This window comes from Macaca mulatta, chromosome 7, assembly GCF_049350105.2.
Source record: "Macaca mulatta isolate MMU2019108-1 chromosome 7, T2T-MMU8v2.0, whole genome shotgun sequence".
NCBI lineage: Eukaryota > Metazoa > Chordata > Mammalia > Primates > Cercopithecidae > Macaca > Macaca mulatta.
The window spans coordinates 48,578,415-48,591,799 of record NC_133412.1 but is presented as its reverse complement, the minus strand read 5'-3'; the positions used below and the strand labels follow the sequence as shown (position 1 = coordinate 48,591,799).

The 13,385-nt window shown below is 38.6% G+C and overlaps 1 protein-coding gene across 11 annotated transcripts in view; it reads right to left on the bottom strand.

The window, feature by feature from the left end:
* Window positions 1-13,385, bottom strand: part of LRRC49 (leucine rich repeat containing 49) — a 169,311-nt gene that overhangs the window by 80,754 nt on the left and 75,172 nt on the right. For 10 of the 11 annotated variants that reach the window (XM_077939643.1, XM_077939649.1, XM_015142590.3 and 7 more), the window contains one exon: window positions 9,422-9,569. In XM_077939643.1, the coding sequence (XP_077795769.1) occupies window positions 9,422-9,569 (148 nt within the window). Of the gene's footprint in view, window positions 1-9,421; window positions 9,591-13,385 lie in introns of all 11 variants that reach the window. The other variant, XM_077939650.1, reaches the window with a different exon arrangement.

Below are 13,385 nucleotides of genomic sequence, written 5' to 3'. Positions count from 1 at the left end.
AAAGAGCAGGCAGCAATGTTTGCTGTTCTGCAGCCTCTGCTGGTGACACCCAGGCAAACAAGGTCTGGAGTGGACCTCCAGCAAACTCCAGCAGACCTGCAGAAGAAGGGCCTGACTGTTACAAGGAAAACTAACAAACAGAAAGCAATAGCATCAACATCAACAAAAAGGACAACCACGCAAAAACTCCATCCGAAGGTCACCAACAGCAAAGACTAAAGGTAGATAAATCCATGAAGATGAGGAAAAAACAGCACAAAACGGCTGAAAATTCCAAAAACCAGAATGCCTCTTCTCCAAAGGATCACAACTCCTCACCAGCAAGGGAACAAAACTGGACGGAGAATGAGTTTGACAAACTGACAGAAGTAGGCTTCAGAAGGTGGGTAGTAACAAACTCCTCCAGGCTAAAGCAGCATGTTCTAACCCAATGGAATGAAGCTAAGAACCTTGAAAAAATGTTATAGGAACTGCTAACAAGAATAACCAGTTTAGAGAAGAACATAAATGACCTGATGGAGCTGAAAAACACAGCACAAGAATTTCATGAAGCATACACAAGTATCAATAGCTGAATTGATCATGCAGAATAAAGGATATCAGAGACTGAAGATCAACTTGATGAAATGAAGCATGAAGACAAGATTAGAGAAAAAAAGAGTGAAAAGGAATAAACAAAGCAGCCAAGAAATATGGCACTATGTGAAAAGACTAAACCTACATTTGATTGCTGTACCTAAAAGTGACGGGGAGAATGGAAGCAACTTGGAAAACACACTTCAGGATATTACCCAGGGGAACTTCCCCAACCTAGCAAGACAGGCCAACATTCAAATTCAGGAAATACACAGACCACCACAAAGATACTCCTTGAGAAAACCAACCTCAAGACATATAATTGTCAGATACACCAAGGTTGAAATGAAGGAAAACATGTTAAGCACAGCCAGAGAGAAAGGTCGGGTTATCTACAAAAGGGAGCCCATCAGACTAACATTGGATCTCTCTGCAGAAACCCTACAAGCCATAAGAGAGTGTGGGCCAATATTCAACATTCTTAAAGAAAAGAATTTTCAACCCAGAATTTCATATCCAGCCAAGCTAAGCTTCATAAGTGAAGGAGACATAAAATCCTTTACAGACAAGCAAATGCTGAGGGATTTTGTCACCACCAGGCCTGCCTTACAAGAGCTCCTAAAGGAAGCACTAAATATGGAAAGGAAAAAACAGTACCAGCCACTGCAAAAACAAACCAAAATGTAAAGACCATCGACACTATGAAGAAACTGTATCAACTAATGGACAAAAAAACCCCGCTAGCATCATAATTACAGGATCAAGTTCACACATAACAATATTAACCTTAAATGTAAACAGGTTAAATGCCCCAATTAAAAGAAACAGACTGGCAAATTGGATAAAGAGTCTAGACTCATCGGTGTGCTATATTCAGGAGACCCATCTCATGTGCAAAGACACACATAGGCTCAAAATAAAGGGATAGAGGAAGATTTACCAAGGAAAATGAAAGCAAAAAAAAAAAAAAAAAAAAAAAAAAAGCAGGGGTTGCAATCCTAGTCTCTGACAAAATAGACTTTAAGCCAACAAAGATCAAAAAAGACAAAGAAGGGCATTGCGTAATAATAAAGGGATCAATTCAACAAGAAGAGCTAACCATCCTAAATATATATGCACCCAATATAGAAGCACCCAGATTCATAAAACAAGTTCTTAGAGACCCACAAGGAGACTTAGACTCCCACAGAATAATAGTGGGAGACTTTAACAGCCCATTGTCAATATTAGACAGATCAATGAGACAGAAATTTAATAAGGATATTCAGGACTTGAACTCAGCTCCGGACCATGTGGACCTAATAAACATCTACAAAACTCTCCACACCAAATCAACAGAATATACATTCTTCTCAGCACCACATCACACTTATTCTAAAATCGACCACATAATTGGAAGTAAAACATTCCTCAGCAAATGCAAAAGAATGGAAATCATAACAGTCTCTCAGACCACAGTGCAATCAATTAGAACTCAGGATTAAGAAACGCACTCAAAATCGCAAAACTACATGGAAACTGAACAACCTGCACCTGAATGACTACTGGGTAAATAACGAATTTAAGGGAGAAATAAAGAAGTTCTTTGAAACCAATGAGAACAAAGATACGATGTACCAGAATCTCTGAGTGCTAACACAGTGTTTAGAGGGAAATTTACAGCACTAAATGGCCATAAGAGAAAGTGGGAAAGATCTAAAATTGACACCCTAACATCACAATTGAAAGAATTAGAGAAGCAAGAGCAAACAAATTCAAAAGGTAGTAGAAGACAAGAAATAACTAAGATCAGAGCAGAACTGAAGGAGATAGAGACATGAAAAACCCTTGAAAGAAAATCAATGAATCCAGGAGCTGGTTTTTCAAAAAGATCAACAAAATAGATAGACTGCTAGCCAGTCTAATAAAGAAAAAGAAGAGAGAAGAATCAAATATACACAATAAAAAATGATAAAGGGGAGATCACCACCGATCCCAAAGAAATACAAACTACCATCAGAGAATACTATAAACACCTCTATGCAAATAAACTAGAAAATCTAGAAGAAATAGATAAATTCCTGGACACACACACCCTCCCAAGACTAAACCACGAAGAAGTTGAATCCCCGAATAGACCAATAACAAGTTCTGTAATTGAGGCAGTAATTAATAGCCTACCAATGAAGAAAAAGCCCAGGACCAGACGGATTCATAGCTGAATTCTACCAGAGGTACAAAGAGGAGCTGGTACCATCCCTTCTGAAACTACTCTAAACAATAGAAAAGAGGGACTCCTCCCTAACTCATTTTATGAGGCTAGCATCATCCTGATACTAAAACCTGGCAAAGACAAGACAAAAAAATAGAAAATTTCAGGCCAATATCCCTGATGAACATCAATGCAAAAATCCTCAATAAAATACTGGCAAACCGAATCCAGCAGCACATTAAAAAGCTTATCCACCACGATTAACTCGGCTTCATCCCTGGGATGCAAGGCTGGTTCAACATATGCAAATCAATAAATATAATCCATCACATAAACAGAACCAATGACAAAAACCACATGATTATCTCAATAGATGCAGAAAAGGCCTTTGATAAAATTCAACACCGCTTCATGCTAAAAACACTCAACAAACTAGGCACTGATAGAACATATCGCAAAATAATAAGAGTTACTTATGACAAACCCATAGCCAATATCATACTGAATGGGCAAAAGCTGGACGCATTCCCTTTGAAAACCGGCACAAGACAAGGATGCCCCCTCTCACCACTCCTATTCAACACAGTATTGGAAGTTCTGGCCAGGGCAATCATGCAAGAGAAAGAAATGAAGCATATTCAGATAGGAAGAGAGGAAGCCATATTATCTCTGTTTGCAGATGACATGATTGTATGTTTAGAAAATCCCATCGTCTCAGCCCAAAAACTCCTTAAGCTGATAAGCAACATCAGCAAAGTCTCAGGATACAAAATCAATGTCCAAAAATCAAAAGCATTCCTATACACCAATAATAGACAAACAGAGAGCCAAATCATGAGCAAACTCCCATTCACAATTGCTACAAACAGGATAAAATACCTAGGAATACAACTTACAAGGGATGTGAAGGAGCTCTTCAAGGAGAACTAAAAACCACTGCTCAAGGAAATAAGAGAGGACACAAACAAATGGAAAAACGTTCCATGCTTGTGGATAGGAAGAATCAATATCGGGAAAATGGCCAAACTGCCCAAAGTAATTTATATATTTAATGCTATTCCCATCAAGCTACCACTGACTTTCTTCATAGAATTAGAAAAAACTACTTTAAATTTCATATGCAACCAAAAAAGAGCCCACATAGCCAAGACAATCCTAAGAAAATGAATAAAGTTTGAGGCATCATGCTGCCTGACTTCAAACTATGCTACAAGGCTACAGTAACCAAAACAACATGATACTGGTACCAAAACAGATATACAGACCAATGGAACAGAACAGAGGCCTCAGAAATAATGCCACACATCTACAACCATCTTATCTTTGACAAATTTGACAAAAACAAGCAATGGGTAAAGGATTCCCAATTTAATAAATGGTGTTGGGAAAAGTGGCTAGCCATATGCAGAAAACTGAAACTGGACCCCTTCCTTACACCTTAAATAAAAATTAACTCAAAATAGATTAAAGACTTAAACGTAAGACCTAAAACCATGAAAACCCTAGAAGAAAACCTAGGCAATACCATTCAGGCCATAGGCATGGGCAAAGACTTCATGACTAGAACACCAAAAGCAATGGCAACAAAAGCCAAAATTGACAAATGGGATCTAATTAAACTAAAGAGCTTCTGCACAGCAAAAGAAACTATCATCAGAGTGAGCAGGCAACCTACAGAACAGAAGAAAATTTTTGCAATCGATCCATCTGACAAAGGGCTAATATCCAGAATCTACAAGGAACATAAACAAATTTACAAGAAAAAAAACAACCCCACCAGAAAGTGAGGGAAGCATATGAACAGACACTTCTCAAAAGAAGACATTTATGCAGCCAACAAACATGAAGAAAAGCTCATCATCACTGGTCATTAGAGAAATGCAAATCAAACCACAATGAGATACCATCTCACGCCAGTTAGAATGGTGATCATTAAAAAGTCAGGAAACAGCAGACGCGGGAGAGAATGTGGAGAAATAGGAATGCTTTTACACTGTTGGTGGGAGTGTAAATTAGTTCAACCATTGTGGAAGACAGTGTGGCAATTCCTCAAGGATCTAGAACTAGAAATACCATTTGACCCAGCAATCCCATTACTGGGTATATACCCAAAGTATTATAAGTCATTCTACTATAAAGACACATGCATACATATGTTTATTGCAGCACTATTCACAATAGCAAAGACTTGGAACCAAAATGCCCATCAATCTTAGGCTGGATAAAGAAAATGTGGCACATGTACACCATGGAATACTATGCAACCATAAAAAAGAATGAGTTCATGTCCTTTGCAGGGACATGGATAAAGCTGGAAACCATCATTCTCAGCAAACTAACACAGGAACAGAAAACCAAACACTGCATGTTCTCACTCATAAGTGGGAGTTTAACAATGAGAACACATGGGCACAGGGAGGGGAACATCACACAGCAGGGCCTGTTGGGGTATGGAGGCAAGGAGAGGGATAGAATTAGGAGAAATATCTAATGCAGATTACGCGTTGATGGGTGCAGCAAACCACCATGGCACATGTATACCTATGTAACAAACCTGCACGTTCTGCACATGTATCCCAGAACTTAAAGTATAATAAAAAATAAATAAATAAAGTAATACTGCAAAAAAAAAAAAAAAAGTTAGTTCATCTTACCTTTCAGCTGCTCCATTATTCTATACCCCTACCTAGACACAACTCTCAATGGCTCAGTGATTTATTCAGTGCTCTAGATTAAGGACTGCCAAACTCTAGGACACAGGCCAAAGTCAGCCACCTGTTTTTCTAAATAACATTCTCTTGGAACAGAGTCATGCTTATTCATATATGTATTGCCTATGCCTTTTTTCATACTACAATGGGAGAACTGAGTAGTTTCAACAGAGAATATGCAGGCCCCAAAGACTAAAATATTTACTATCAGGTCTTTTATAGATAAAATTTGCCAACCCTTGCTCTAGATATGGGCCTGAGTTCCAACTTATTTATTCACCTATCCTAAGTTTCACTTTTATCTTATTAATCTTTATGTAATCTTTACAAACTAAAACCCATTCTTCTTAAGAAAGATAAAGCAAAATAGGAGTTGAGGCCAGTGATAGATGGCATCATATTATCTCTTGCCATTCCTCTGGATCAGATGCCCAGAGTCTTACTCTGATTAATCTTGCTTCTCATCTCATCACCCATCACATCCTCTCCAATCCATCTTCAAGGCTGAACCCAGAAAGACAGTCTTCTTAATAGGCAAATCCAATTTAACTACCTTAAACTCTTCAAGGGTTTCTCCTACTATGTCCAAGACAAAAATCTAAACTCCTTATTATGATATAAAATGCCCTAGCCCTTGCCTGTCCTTGCCTGTCAGACTTACTTGTCTCCCTCTATGCCCCTCAGCCATGTACATTCAATGCTTAGCCATTTTAAACTGCTATCAGCTGCTATATTCTCTCAGCTTCCTTCTGTATTTTGCATGCCTTTATTCTCCATAAATACATTCTCCTTCTTCTTTACCACTCTTAAAGTCTTGAGTCAGTCATTTTCTCCTTTGGAACTTTTTTGTTTTTCAGGTAGACTTGGGATTGCTTTGCTCTTTGACATCACTTTGCCCTGAGTATAAGTGTGTTGACACAAACATATATCTCTATTGATTCATCTAGCAATCTCATCTCTCTAGATTGCCATTTTGCATTGTAATCCGGCCGCATGGTTGCCTCTGCAGATGACTAATTTTAGAGCATGAACTGTGATTTTGCTCTTTTCATCTATATTGTCTAATATATATCCTAGTACAGAAACTCCTGAGTTCAAGATACCTAAGCGTCTCAGGGACTTTTTCCCAGTGCCTCTAGGCCAAAAGAAATATGTGACAACTCTGTTTACTAAATAGTTAGGTCCAAACAATTTAGTATGTATTCATGGTCTAGCAATTTAGTAGCAATTAAAAAATAATATATGTAAATAGAAAGAAAAAATTTTATATCATTTTTAAATAACCACAGCTACTTATCAATGGAATGTGTAGAACCAGGAGGATGTTATACAACTTCTCAAACAGAGAATCACATTGGACACTGCCACCCTCATTTCCTGTTCCACACTGATTTTGGCAAGGTATTTATTTTTATTACAACAACTACTGAAAATTCAGCTTTTCAAAGATAGGATGTGATTGAAAGAAATATAGCGTGAACTAATGTTGAAATGGTAAACTGTTTGAGCTACTAATTTGCTCACAGTCTCACAAATGTCAAATCTCACTATGTTTCCCTTGGAAGTTAAAAATATTCACTCCCTATGAGTTCACTGCAGCATCCTCTGCATGCAGTTTAGGAACCACTGCCCCAATGCACAGAAGTTCATTAAATATTTGTGTAATCCACCACAGTAAGAATGTTTATATGGTAATTTACACAAAAATTCAATTAAGATATTGTTTCTTAAAAAGCAAAAATAGTTACTGACATCAGCAAACTTTTTCAGCCAGATAATAAATATTTTGGGCTTGTAGGCCATATAGTATCCATAGCAACTACTTGACTCTGCCGTTGCAGCATCAAAGCAGACATAGATAATACATAAATGAATGGGCATCACTGTGTTCCAATACAACTTTATTTACAAAAACAGGCAGCCAGCTCATAGGCTGTTTGCTGACATTTGTTATAAAAAGTCCTTTAAAAAGGTACAGCTTCCACATTAAAATTACTAAAAAGTTATAAACAAAAGGTGAGACTAAATACCATAAGTCCATATAGATATGAATGAATGAATAAATTTAAATTTTTATGAGGAATGGGATTACAAAGGGAAAAAGAGAAACTTCACAAAGAAAAGTTTGATAGAAATCTTCCTAAAGTAAGCATCCTCAATAAAGAGATAAATATGAATAACATGTTGTAAAACATGCTGGTCTAAGATGCAATGAGAAGAATACAAAATCACTAATATGATATTAATGCCAAAAACCTATAAGTAAAAATTAATCATGAGGAAACATCAAAAAATCTGAATTGAGGGTCATTCTACAAAAAAACTGACCTGTAATCTTCATAAATATCAGTCATGAAAATCAAAGAAAGAATGAGAAATAGTTCCAGAAAAATGATGACTTTAGAGACATGACAACAAAATTCATCTATAATGCAATGTATAATTCTAAATTGCATCTTTATGCTATAAAGAACAATATTGACATAACTAGTAAAAGTTGAATGTGGTGTGAGAATTAGATGTTAGTAATCTGTAGGTGCCAGGCAAGAAAGAAGAATGGTTTCTACCCTTAAAGACTATATATTGTTTGGGTAGACAAGAATGACAAATAAATTCACTATGAGGAACATACCACATAATTAAGTACTAATTTATATAAATGAGCTAGCTCTAACTCTTATCCCACTCATCTCAACCTCATTAGAAAGAGCAATTTAAGAAGTAGCAAAGATGCTTAACTAAGAAAGACATGGCGATAAGGGTAAAGAGTTACCACAAAAGTATGAAACAGTGTTGACACTATAGAGCCGAATTAACTAAGAGGACAAAGAACCATAGCTCCACCATGGAATAGAGAGAGAGGCAGAACCCTAGAAGACCTCTGGTATCCATCAATTCATCCACACTTTTAGCTATTAGCTAGCCAACTTAGAGGTCCACAGTATTGCTGAGGCATAAATGAAAACTGCACACATTGTGATCCTAATATACAAAGAAATAGGTCAGTTGGCAACTGCATAAACCTAGGTGATCATCAGAATTCACATGAAAAACAGCAGTTCAGAAGAGAGAAAATAGGTAGAGGCTTAGGATATTTTTCTAGGTCAGAGACTATCGAACTGAGATTATTAAAATGCATTTTCTAATAACAAATAAACCTGGTCAAAGAAACAAAGTTAAATAAGTTTATTTAATTACAGAACTTCTTGGAGCCTATAATATGCTAATACACATTGTACACCTAAAAAGAGGGGGATATTGTGCACAGCATTCCACTTAGATCAGAAACCATATTAAAACACCTAAGTGTAGAAAATATCTTAACATGGAGATACAATGAATAAAAAGAGGTAGCTACTTTGGGAGGTATAACATCAACAATAACAACTACATACAAATGCCTCCTAAAAGCCTCGCAGTCTAAGGTGTAGTACCTTATTTTTTAAGGTGTAGTAGTACTTTATTTTATCTTCACGACAACCCTATGACATAATTCTGATCCCCATTTTACTTTGAGTAAAATGAGGTATACAAAGGTTAAATACATTGCCAAAGGCCTATGGCTAGAAAGCAGTCAAGCCAGAATTCAGATGCAGGCAATCTGGCTCCAGTGTCCATGCTCTTAACCACTACGCGTTGTAACTTAACAAAATTCTCACTCATTCATTTCAAAATAAATTATTAGTTGGATATTAAGCAAGAATGAAAAATAAACATGATGATTAATTTAAACAGAAGGCTAGGAATTTTTAAAGTCCTGTTCAATTAGACTGGGGATGGGGTCAGGCAGTAAAAACTACATAACTGCAATTATGAAGTATACAATCATGATAACCCATAGTTCAGTAAAATTAAGAAGCATTTCAAGCAAAGAATATGCCCCCCAATTTCCTAATCCACACTAAGGACAACAACATGGTGAACACTTTGGAAGGGTTCTCACCGTGATTCTCTTCATATCTAGCTGGCGCAGCTGCATCATATTCTGAAGGACAGTGTGTTTGTACCATGACTCTTGAGCTATGGGATTGCCATCAAAGGTGATGTCAGAGAGGGAAGAAGAGTCAGCAAGGCAAGAAACACTGTCAAAACTGCAGGAGAGACAGAAACCACTGATTATTCTGAGGTCTTAAAATGATGCTTTCATTTTTAATAGACTTTATTTTTAGGACAGTTTTAGATTTACAGAAAAATTAAGAAGATAGTACAGAGAGTTCTCATATACCCCATACCCAGTTTCCCCTATTGTTAACATCTTGTGTTAGTATAGTACATTTGTTACAATTAATCAACCAATATAAACATATTCTTAGTAGCTAAAGCCCCTATTTTATCCAGGTTTCCCTTAGTTTTTATCTAATGTCCTTTTTCTGTTCCAGGATCCCATGGAGGATATCATATTACATTTAGTTGTCATACCTCCTGAGGCTCTCTTGGCTGTGTCAATTTCTCAGACTTGCCTTGTTTTTGATGACTTGACAGTTTCGAGGAATACTCATCAGTTATTTTGTAGGATGACCCTCTATCAGGATTTGTCTGATATTTTTCTCATGATTAGATGGGGGTTAAGATAACTCCTTTTTTTTTTTTTCTTTGAGACCAGGTCTCACTCCGTCATCCAGGCTGGGTTTCAGTGGTGCAATCATAACTCATCCTAACCTCAAACTCTTGGGCTCAAGCAATCCTCCCACCTGAGCAACCCAAGTAGTTGGAACTACAGGTGTGTACCATCATGTGTGGCTAATGTTTTACTTCTTATTTTGTCTACAAAATGAAAAGGGTCTCACTATGTTGCCCAGGCTGGTCTTGAACTCCTTGGCCCCCCAAAGTGCTGGAATTAACAGGCATGATCACTATGCCCAGTTGGTATATATTATTAATATGACTTATTACTGTTGATGTTGACCCTGATCAACATGTTCAAGGCTGAGGCTGAGATTATGTTCTTCAGGTTTCTCCAATGTAAAGTTACCATTGCATCCTCTCCTTTTCATACTCAACTATTTGTAAGGAAGTCACCATGTGCAGCCCACACTTAGGGAGTGGGAAGTTAAGCTCCTCCTCCTTGAGGACAGAGAGTCTGAACTCATGTATATTTATTTTATGCTTTGGGTTATTATCCAATACAATTTTACTATTTTGTTGTTCAAATTGTTCCAGCTTTGGCCATTGGAAGCTCTTGCAATTGGCTCCTATGCCCCTTTGGCTCCCATCGATGTGGATTTTTTTTTCTTTTTCTGAGCACTTTCTTACTTTCTGGCACTACAAGATTTTGACTCAAGTATTTTCTAGACTAATTTCTGCCATGGTCCTAGTATCAGCCATTTCTGAGGAGCCATAGTTCATTTTATTGGAGGCTAGTATTAGAAACAAAGATCTGGGGGCTAAGTGTACTTCTTGCTACTGTGGGGTCATTTCCTTTAGTTCCTCTCAGCTGACACAGCAAAAAAATATATGTGTGTACAGAAACCTGTGTATATGCATATATCTATAAATATTTCTCTAAGTAACTATCTGTGCCATCTGTGTCTATATTAAGCTAAAGATGAGTTCATACTGATGTTTCCACCTCTAATCCATCACCAAATGAACCATTCCAGCCTCTTTCCCTTGCTTATCTGAAAGTTTCTACTTCAACAAGAAGTTTGGCTTCAAACCATCAACTCTCCATTTACTTAATTATTCAATTCCAGTATGTATGTATAGAGGTATCAGAATTTTTAATGTGTACCCCCAACGAGAAACAACTTTATCAACTGAAGTACAATGATTAGGTGTAATTGCTTTTGCATTTAGTCTTACAGGCTCATTTCCAAAGTTTCTTAGGTCAGTGCCTTTTCCCCCACCCCTTTAGGGAGGTTGTTTCATATATTTGTAATGCAGTTAGATTCTCTTGTCAGTCTGCATTCCTTTCTGAGATCCTCTAAACTCCTAAGTGATTTTTAAAAATTTGCATATATTAAGGCTTACTTTTTATTATGTAAATTTCTACAGGCTTTGACAAACGCATAATGTCATGTATCCACCATTAAAGTATCTTAGAGGGGGCGAAGCAAGATGGCTGAATAGGAACAGCTCCAGTCTCCAGCTCCCAGCGTGACAGACACAGAAGACAGGTGATTTCTGCATTATCAACTGAGGTACTGGGTTCATCTCACTGGGGAGTGCCGGACAATCGGTGCTGGTCAGCTGTTGCAGCCCGACCAGCGAGAGCTGAAGCAGGGCAAGGCATCACCTCACCTGGGAAGCACAAGGGGGAAGGGAATCTCTTTTCCTAGCCAGGGGAACTGAGACACACAACACCTGGAAAATCAGGTAACTCCCACCCCAATACTGCACTTTAAGCAAACAGGCATACCAGGAGATTATATCCTACACCTGGCCGGGAGGGTCCCACGCCCACGAAGCCTTCCTCATTGCTAGAACAGCAGTCTGCGATCTAACCCCAAGGCAGCAGCGAGGCTGGGGGAGGGGCACCCGCCATTGCTGAGGCTTAAGTAGCTAAACAAAGCCCTGGGAGGTGGAACTGGGTAGAGCTCACAGCAGTTCAAGGAGGCCTGCCAGTCTCTGTAGACTCCACCTCTGGGAACAGGACACAGCTAAACAACAACAACAACAACAAAAAGCAGTAGAAACCTCTGCAGACGCAAACGACTCTGTCTGACAGCTTTGAAGAGAGCGGTGGATCTCCTAACACGGAGGTTGAGATCTGAGAACGGACAGACTGCCTGCTCAAGTGGGTCCCTGACCCCTGAGTAGCCTAACTGGGAGACATCCTCCACTAGGGGCAGACCGACACCCCACACCTCACACGGTGGAGTACACCCCTGAGAGGAAGCTTCCAAAGCAAGAATCAGACAGGTACACTCGCTGTTCAGCAGTATTCTATCTTCTGCAGCCTCTGCTGCTGACACCCAGGCAAACAGGGTCTGGAGTGGACCTCAAGCAATCTCCAACAGACCTACAGCTGAGGGTCCTGACTATTAGAAGGAAAACTAACAAACAGAAAGGACACCCACACAAAAACCCCATCAGTACGTCACCATCATCAAAGACCAGAAGCAGATAAAACCACAAAGATGGGGAAAAAGCAGGGCAGAAAAGCTGGAAATTCAAAAAATAAGAGCGCATCTCCCCCTCCAAAGGAATGCAGCTCATCGCCAGCAACGGATCAAAGCTGGACGGAGAATGACTTTGAAGAGATGAGAGAAGAAGGCTTCAGTCCATCAAACTTCTCAGAGCTAAAGGAGGAATTACGTACCCAGCACAAAGAAACTAAAAATCTTTTAAAAAGTGGAAGAATTGATAACCAGAATAATTAATGCAGAGAAGGCCATAAACAAACGGACAGAGATGAAAACCATGACATGAGAAATACGTGACAAATGCACAAGCTTCAGTAACCGACTCGATCAACTGGAAGAAAGAGTATCAGCGATTGAGGATCAAATGAATGAAATGAAGCAAGAAGAGAAACCAAAAGAAAAAAGAAGAAAAAGAAATGAACAAAGCCTGCAAGAAGTATGGGATTATGTAAAAAGACCAAATCTACGTCGATTGGGGTGCCTGAAAGTGAGGGGGAAAATGGAACCAAGTTGGAAAACACTCTTCAGGATATCATCCAGGAGAACTTCCCCAACCTAGTAGGGCAGGCCAACATTCAAATTCAGGAAATACAGAGAACGCCACAAAGATACTCCTCGAGAAGAGCAACTCCAAGACACATAATTGCCAGATTCACCAAAGTTGAAATGAAGGAAAAAGTCTTAAGGGCAGCCAGAGAGAAAGGTTGGGTTACCCACAAAGGGAAGCCCATCAGACTAACGGCAGATCTCTTGGCAGAAACTCTACAAGCCAGAAGAGAGTGGGGGCCAATATTCAACATTCTTAAAGAAAAGAATTTTAAA